Source organism: Corapipo altera, unplaced genomic scaffold, assembly GCF_003945725.1.
Source record: "Corapipo altera isolate COAL_440 unplaced genomic scaffold, ASM394572v1 57, whole genome shotgun sequence".
NCBI lineage: Eukaryota > Metazoa > Chordata > Aves > Passeriformes > Pipridae > Corapipo > Corapipo altera.
This window is the reverse complement of record NW_020884905.1, coordinates 5,795,179-5,804,325: the sequence shown is the minus strand read 5'-3', so window position 1 is coordinate 5,804,325 and position 9,147 is coordinate 5,795,179. Positions and strand designations below refer to the sequence as shown.

General features: G+C 41.5%; 1 protein-coding gene across 2 annotated transcripts in view; it reads right to left on the bottom strand.

Annotated features, from left to right (window-relative positions):
• Positions 1-3,137: 3,137 nt before the first annotated feature.
• The window catches only part of SYDE2 (synapse defective Rho GTPase homolog 2), a 28,916-nt gene continuing 22,906 nt past the window's right edge, over positions 3,138-9,147 (bottom strand). Inside the window, exons 6-7 of one of the 2 annotated variants that reach the window (XM_027651599.1) lie at positions 8,594-8,825; positions 3,138-5,645 (exon numbers count right to left, since the gene is read on the bottom strand). In XM_027651599.1, the coding sequence (XP_027507400.1) occupies positions 5,143-5,645; positions 8,594-8,825 (735 nt within the window). In that variant the 3' untranslated portion in view covers positions 3,138-5,142. The remainder of the gene's footprint in view (positions 5,646-8,593; positions 8,826-9,147) is intronic. The other variant, XM_027651600.1, reaches the window with a different exon arrangement.

Here is a 9,147-nt window from a genome sequence, read left to right as displayed (position 1 = left end):
CCAAACTGTTTGAGGGTCACAGACTCCTGTCAAACAAATGTCCATGTGGTCACAGCAGACACTAAAGCACAAAAGACAACTGACACACAGGGGATTTGCAGAGAGGATCTTCAGCTGACAAGGAATAGCCAGCCCCAGTGCTCTGCTTCGTCAGAGTAAAGCACAGCCAAATACACAACAGGATCAGTGTGAGGCTCCTGTGTCCCAAAATAAACACTGCAAATTGGTTTTCGGTAGTGGTAAAAATATGCCCTTCCATTTTCTACAGCCAGGATCTCCCTGTAATGCACTTTTACCACTTTGATTGAACTTTGGTCAGATTTAAGAGAGATTTGGTAGCACTAGATAGGACCCTCTTTGAAAAATGGTCTCTTTTGTTTGTTAATTTGAAGTTTAAATATTATAGCGATATTCCTTGCCCTTCATATGGAACTACCTCTAAATTAAAACCAGGGAAAACTCAACAAGCATGTCCCTACCACCTGCAGCACAGTGTTTGCAGTCAGAGTGCAAACAGGAAGAGAACATTGCTGCTCTGCTAAATCAATATTTAACCAACAGCCTGCTCTATACAGATATGCAAATATCACACAACTAATTAAAAAGCTCAGCTCTCTGTTATCAGATCTGGACTTGATTAGTACACCACCTCAGATCATCTTCCACAGATTTTTTTGATTAACAGGGCTGCAAACTACATATACATTTAAGGCAACGTTATGGTCATGGCTTATCTGGAAAATTAAGACATTTCCCCTCCACTGCAGCTCTGCCACTACCCCCCAGAAGAGGCAGCAGCCTCAATGGGAGCCTTGTTCCCCTCCACAGAGGCACTCTCGAGAGTTTTGATTAAGAAAACATTTCAGAAGACAGAGGGATTTCAGCTGGGTTTTCCTAACAGTGAGGCCAAGGAGGCAGAGGGTCAGGGCTCTGCTTAGCAGCTTCTCTCCCTCCCTATAGCAAAGTAGTTCGGGTAACTGCAGGAATCTCCCAGTGGAAAGAGAGCAATCTTCCTGACAGTCATTTTCCTGAAACCTCATCTCTGTTCCCACACAACACTAGAGATTTGAGATTACACATCCCATCATGACCTTTATCCTCTCTAACACAATTCTAGACATTCAAATACCTGTAGGGTCAGCTTTGCATCATCTCATGTCTTACTGTCCCAATTTTGCTCAGAAAACTTTGGTGTTAAGGCTTTCCTGCATGGTTCTAAAAAAGTCAAATGGTAAATTAAAAAAGAAAAACAGAAAATTTATTATATAGGATGACATTTTAAAACAAATATATCATAATTACATGAAAGTGTAATATCAGTCCTCCCTCCACCCCAAATAACCATCTTTCAGCTGTTGCTAGCTCCAGAATGTGAGACATGGCTTCTTATATCAAAATACTCTTTTACTGTTAAGAAAACCCTATACACCTTGGGCTGAGGAAGAAGGTAAAGGGGTTAAGATCTGACAGTAGAAATACCAGATGTGTCTCTGGCTTATCAGATTCACAGATTTATTCCGTAAAAATCCTGAATTTCTGTTGGGAATGTCTCCCTCTATTTTTAGAACATATCTGAACAGCTGCAGGTACATTTCTTGTCTGGTGCATTAATGAACACACAAGTACGTTACACATTTGGGAAGATGTAAAATCCTGATGTTTCTGAGGATGTAGGTCCCCAGTGGCTTAAGCCAGCCCGATGTCATGCTGCCACCCCCACTACACCACACCCCACACCATCCCTACCCATCTCTTGCACGCTCCTGTAATAAGCCACTTTGGGAAGCTGAAAAACTGGGAGAAGTTATTCAGTGTCAGCTGGGTCAGTGACACAGCCCCAGCAGTGTTTGGAAAATCCTATTTAAGCAAACTGGAAAGGATTAAAACTCTATGAATGGGCCTAGTCCATTCCTGAATCCACCTAAGTGTATCACATCCTTAACACTTAGCAGCAAAGAATTGCACAGACCTACCTTTGCAATTCTGCTTTTCCCTACAATTCTTGGTTATGCACTGACCTATGCTTTGGTACAGCCATTTATATGTGATTTGGGTGCAAGTCTTGGAACTGTTTCTGCAAGAGCACCCACATCCATTTCCTTTACCCTGGAAGCGGAGGTCACACCTGAAGGAAGTCCATGAACTTCAAGGACATTTGCTCTCTGAATTCCATCACAGGCTCTGCCCTCTGTTTATAACCCTTCTACCCGCTGGTGAACAGGAGCTGCTCCTGATGTCAAACACAGTTACACCAAGCAGACAACACTGAGGTCAGTACAGCAGGGGAGGCTCCTGGCTGTGCCCACGGGGCTCGAGAGGAGCTCTGCCCTGCAAACCACACACAGCCCAAGGCTGATCTTTTGTATAAAAAAAATTCATTACTGCTCTGATTAAAACAGGTTGTTTTAATCTCCATTTTTCTAGATTAGGGTAATTCCCATTGTAATCCTGTTCCTTAAGAATTGGTAACAATCATAAAAAGAATGTACCTTGACTGGATTATATAAATAATATGAAATATAATAGTATCGATAAGAATACATATAAGGGATAACATATAACAAAAATACCACTGAGGAAATGTCTCATTGAAAGAGGATTTCTAAGACATAAAATGTGTTCTACAAGTTGCTGTCACTGAATTAACGGCAGATGTTTCATTTAAATAATACCAATACGTTACTGTATTTCAAGTGCCTGATTAGATTAACATTATTACAATTTATCAAGTCATTCATTTCCACTGCTGCAATGTTAAAATATTCAAGTTGACAGAGCATTGCACTGCTGCTCTGAGTTACAGACTCCTCCTGGAGAAAAATCTTACACTTATTCAAGAAGTGACTACTTACACATTTGGATTATTACAGACAATGAAAGCTCCATATATCACTTATCAGAAAACTTTAAATGCAAACATCTTTCAAGTAGTGCTAATTGAGTAGTGGATTGCTGTTTGTTTTGGTTTTTTTTAATTATCTAACTCAAATGTTGGGTCAATCTAGAAATTACAATAGAACAAAACACCTCCTGAAAAGCTAAATGTCTTTATGGAATTAATTCACATGTGTAGCCAGTGCAGAGGGATGACATCAGCTTAGAGACGTTTAAATAATCACTAACTAGGCATAGACAAGTTTTGTTCTTAATTCAATTTTTATTTAGAATTTAAATTTATAGTTTAAAAAGTATGCACATTCTGTAGGTATAAAAGTTTAAAAAAATACATTGATTTATTGATAAATGCCTCAGGTTAAATTTACATTTTCATACATTATCATTATATTGCAACAATTGTTTTGCATCTTTTAACACTTATAAAATAAATTAATGAGATTGAATAAACCATTGGAACCATGCTAAAATAATTCCTTAGAAAAGAGGGGTGAAGTTTGCCCTAACAATTCTTAATTCCTTGCTACTGTAAATAAATAACTCTTCAATTAAGCAGTATAAAGAAGTATGGGTTAGCAGAAAAGCACTTACCCACAGGGTGAATGGAAAGCCATGGCAGGATGCCAAAAATTGTACCGAAAAGATGTAGAATTAATTTCTACCCTGCCAGCTGACAGCAGCTTGGTGTTTGACCTCTCAAAACACCAAAACCTTCTCACCCCCACTGGCCCAAATCCCCCCTTCCTCGGGGGCGTGTATGTGACCTGTAGAGGACAAGGAATGGCTCTGAATCTCCTTCTGGTTACAGGGACTATCAAAACATCTGTATGCAATTTGGTAATTATTTGATAACTATTTTAATACATCAAGAATGTGTCTCCTTAACATGAAATGTTTAATTGCTCACCATAAATGACTAAAGATAAAGACAAGCTGAGCAGACGGTGACAGCTGAATCTAATAAGGTCCCAGCGAACTGCAATCCACTCAAACTGCCCAGGAGTGACATCCCTCGACTCATGCCACCTCATGTGACAACTCCCGTTTCCATTTTTGGGAGACTAATTAAAAAAAAAAACCAAAACCAAACCAAAAACCCAACACCAGCCAAAAAAAAGACTCAGACAAAAAAAAGTAACCGCCTTTGTGCAGAACTTGAGTCTTGCATCTCCAGAGCCACAGCCCTTTACAGAGGGCTGTAAGACATCTAACTACCAGCAGCCAGACAAGGCTACCACAACAAAAATACATGAAACTCTGGAGAAAAAAAGAAACATACTGAAATATCAATAATAAAGTAACAGGTTACAAGGACAAACCAAAAATATTTCTTGAGAAGTAAGTACCTTCCAGACTCTTTTATATGTGAAAAAAACCATTGAGGAAGAAACAAACAATGAACAAAAAAAAAAAACACAGAGAAAGGGTAGGGTGTGCGTGTGAGAGAGTTAATAGTCAACACCTGCAAACTGATGTCCCTGCAATATACAAGGTCATTTACATTAATCATTCACCCTGCCTTCTCTCTGGCCATGTTTCTGTGCATAAATCAAACGCTGTGTAACTCTCATCCTGGCATCACTGAACACGTCTTTCCTAGAAACAGGGACATTTCGTAATTCTGAGACCTCTCCTTTCCAAAGGTGGCTATAGACACATGCACATTTATACACAGATATATACAAACCAGGTTAGAAAAATATTTATTTTTTTGCTTGTTTAAATAATTATTGAAAAGTGTTAATACAGTAATACGTTAATATTTGTACAATTAAAACTTTATATATAAATATTATAGAAAGCATTTTTCATAGCAGCCATTGCATATATAGTAAAACAAGTCTATCTGAAGTCCATGCTGCAAAACTCAGGTCAAGCAGCATTCATCCTCTTCCAAGAGGAATATCTGTACCAGAGCCAGGATTTCAGGGATGGGGAGTTCTGCTGCCACTGACAGCAGAGATGTTGCTTTACCTTCTACCAGGTATTGCCCAGACCACCTAAGTGCATAGTGTTTTTAGGGAGAAATGCCACTATGTGCAATCACCTCACGGTCTCTAAGCTTGCCTCCAACACAGAAATCAGGACAATGCCTTCTAACAAAAAAGCAGAATCATTACGGAATGGCTTAAAATGTGCCGTGGCCTTACCACAAGGTGTTTAGGGGCACCATCACTCCTCACACCGCTGGGGAATCCCAACGAGGGGCATGGAGGCATGAGGAGGAAGTATCGTGCAGGACAGGACTTAGTAACTCATATTTAGTTTGTTTTTATTGAGTTCCCTTTCCAGGTTTCCTATCAGAGTATCAATACTTTCCTGCAGGTCTTTGAGGTTTGCCCTGTGATCCACTGCAGAGTCTATCGCTTGCACTGTCAGGTAGCTGTGGAAGGTGTGCTCTCCAGGGACGGGCTGCGGGCGTCCTTCTGGGGCATCCAACTCCTCGGCTTTGCTGCTGTCATCCCCGCTCTCCGTGTCTTCTGAAGGGACGTCATCGTAGTCTGCTTCACTCAGGCAGTCCTTTGGGTTTAAGAAGTAGTTCTCCCCACAACTACTCCAGTCCCCAGCATAGCGGTTGCTCGATGGGCTGTCTAGACCTGCTGGCCTTGGTCTGAGTACCCCAGACACCTCAGTACCACTCAGATTCAGCATCTGAGGTCTCTGCCTCTTGGGCCTCAGGTAATTCAAGGAGGATGGGTGCTCAGGAAATGCATTCAGATGCGCTGGTTCTTTGGCAGGGGAGTGATGAACTAGAAGAGAGAAGTTAAATCAGTCAGGACTGAATGCATGCTGCAACAAAAAAAGTCCACGACAGATGCCCACTGTCCTCCCTTGATGTCACACACTAACAGCATGCATGAATACATGCAAGTTTACAGCCAACACATTCCACTATTACATTTTTTGCCACTGTTTGATATAAAATCATTAGAAAAACTACTGTAAAAGCTCAGTTTTGAAGGTTCATGCCAGATTCAAATTGCAGCAGAGAAGCCTATCTAAAAGTAGAAACTCCCAGAACTCCAATTAAATTCACTGTGCGAGTTAATCACCATCCGGCTCTGGGTCAAAGAAAAGCAAACAGTTCAGCTCACACACTTTGTCCAGGCTAAAGGATAACAGAAAGTAGGCAGAGCAAAAGAGGTTAAAACACAACAAAAATACCACCACTGAGAAACACCTACAGAAGCTGACAATATACCAAGAGCTGAACTCTTGCGCTTCTCTTTTGCCCTGATGTTCTGCACTATTAAAGAAGCTCATTTGCATTAATTTTTCTAAGCAGCCACCACCCCATGGCAGACGTACACTAACACAGGTTGGATGGCAATGTTACCTGAGCTCACCATTAGACAGCATAAGTTACTAACAGGCTCCTCCGCTGTTACCCACTTCATACGGTAAACAGCACAACTATTTTTACTGACCTGTGCCTGTACATATCTGAGCTTCAGAACTTCTTTTGGTTTTATACAGACCACTGCCTCTTGTAATGAGCAGCAGAGATTTTCTATTCCCCTTCACTGCTGAAAAGGAGGTGCACGCAAACCCATGCAGCCCACAATCTGCCCCCCTCCTTTTCAGACTCCTCACACACAAGCACAAAGGCTTAGTCCTGAACTGTGCCCAATCCTCTTTCTGGGTCCACTACAGTTCTCTCCAGGGGATTTTAGTCTTACTTTATGTCTTGCACAGCAACACGCAATAACTCTCACTGCTTCTTCCCTCACTTTTGCTATAACAAAAGCCCTTCTGTTTAGACTGTGCTCCATTAAGACAAAGGGCCATGGGTTAACAATAACTTGCCAGTGTTACATGGTCTAGCCAAACAAGGACTATTTGTTTTCAGTTGGAAATATACGGAAACTGAAGTATTGCACAACATGTTGATTATCAAGCTGTCTCAATCTACAGAAGATTAAATGTAAGGGACCAGACTGTGATCCTTCTGTTCAGTCCAAGTGCTCTGTTTACACTGTGTGGTGTTCACCTGCTCAAGTCTTCTGCATTCATGTTTTACCTCCCTTTTAGCACAACATTTTGCACACTTCTTGCAAGCCAAGGGATAGCATTTGGCTTTTTCTTCAAAGTGAAGGAAATACTTACCCCACTCCTACCCTGCTACAGCAATGTACACTCCTATGGGCAGAGCTACATCCACTTGCTTTTGTATCCCACAGCAGACATGCCATAAGCCATCCCCAGGGTTTCCTGATTAGCTTCTGCACAATATTTACTGTCCAAATACCTCTTGGTCTTCCTCCTCCTCCACCCATGTTTCCCATCTCTCCTGTACAGATTCACTGGCCTGACTGGAAGCTTCTTTTCATTTCTGGTGGTCAGCAACGTTGGAGCTGCCCATCTGCAGCTGACAAGGGAGCAACAGCATTCTCAGTTGCCTCAAACCCATCACGGAGTAGCCCCATATGTCAAACTAACTTGCTCCTATTTTCAGGTAGACAAGGTTTCTGTGAGGCTGCAGCAAGTGGAGCCAACAGCCAGCCAGGAGCCTCCTGACACTGCTGACCCAGTGCGTGGTCAGTGTGTTACAGCCACAGGTCAGCTGTCACAGGAGGTGACTCCAGGGCACAGCCACCATGCCCACAGGGCAGCACCACGCCCTGACTGAGACTAAACCCCTCAGATTCAATGCTAAATTGTTTCACAGCATTACACTCAAACTCTCCCTGTTTAACCGAAAAGCTCCAATACCTTCATCCACTCCCAACTCTAGGCAGTGCATGTGCAAGAAAAGGCTGAGGTTCAGCAGCAATACACAGGAATTCACTATGGGCTGAAACCCAGGGCTCCAGATGTCATCCTGACTATTTCCACTGTTTTATGCCTCTCTGAATACCAGGGGAAACATGAACACTGTGCAGTCAATTCCCATCTGAAAGGCAGATATCAGCAGAAATAGCTACCTTCATGTTTACTTTATTAGTTTATTAGCAATACTAGAATTTCACCTCCCTTCTTACTGAGAATTGACCCCAAATTGTGCAAGAGCATACAAAGCCTTACTTGCATGGTTGAAGAGAATGAGAAGCTGGTCTTCAACGATCCTTGTGGGTCCCTTCCAACTCAGGATACTCTATTCTATTCTATTCTATTCTATGACCTCCTGAGTTTTGAAGTGGGAGCCAGAAGGTACTTAGGGTGTTTTGGTTTGGGTTATGTTGTATTTTGTTTTAAAAACATTTTTCCTTATGCAACGCTCTGCAAAAAGAAGTTGCACTGGTCTTACTCTAAGGATGTTCTCAACTCTGCCAAATTACAAGGGCAGAAATAAAGTAATCCCTCGAGTTGCAGCAGGAGAGCAGAAGAAAAACCCCAGAAGTAAATCCCCAAACTCCCTAATTCAGATGTGGAAACCTTAACCTCACTGGGTTTGTTATTTCTACTGTCTTTACTCACATAAAGTCTTCACTGTTTCTTATATTATACACAAACTCTGCAATCTGGTAAGAAAGCAATTAAACAAGCAAAATTCCCATTAAACAAAGTAACCAAATAGATAGAGTTGATTATGAAACTATCATAATTTCTTTAGATTAATAGGTGATGCCACAGTACCTCAAGTTTTAATAATTCCGATGCTGCTCAGTCACCCTGTGAATTAACGTACGCTGTCACACAATAAAAACATACAGCAATAGTTTGAGCTTTTCCCTTGATCAGATTCATGAAACAGTACCTGGCCACAACTGGAGTAAATAGTGAAGAACCTCTATGTGCTTTTTGAAGTCCAAGGCACTAGCAAGCTCTTCTGAGTCTGTGAAGACTCTGTTGTTATGGTTGGTTGTCTCCTGCCTCTGACTCAGTAACACAGGGCCAAAACATACAGCTAAATTCTGGCACGTCATCTTATTTACTTCATGGTAAGAAGCTACCAGTTTGAGGTGATCCAACAGCATCTTCAGGGTAGCCTAAAGAAACAAAATACTGCTCAGGAAACAAAACACTAGAGGAAGGTGGTGCTGACATCCTAATGTCACTGCTCTAGAAGGAAAAGATGAAGGTTGATAGCTCTGGTTTTACTACCAACACCCATCAACAGACCATCTAAGTGCTCAATTAGGAAAGCTGTATTTGACTATCACACAATAGACCAATTAAGACAGACTTTCTGGTAAAATTCAGCTTGCTTCCTACCTGAACTCAGTTTTATATGGATGAGTTTTCTCACAGTAAAAAAGGTGCATCAGGGAGAGAGGAGAAGCTGCAGAAATATTACAGATGATCCAGGTA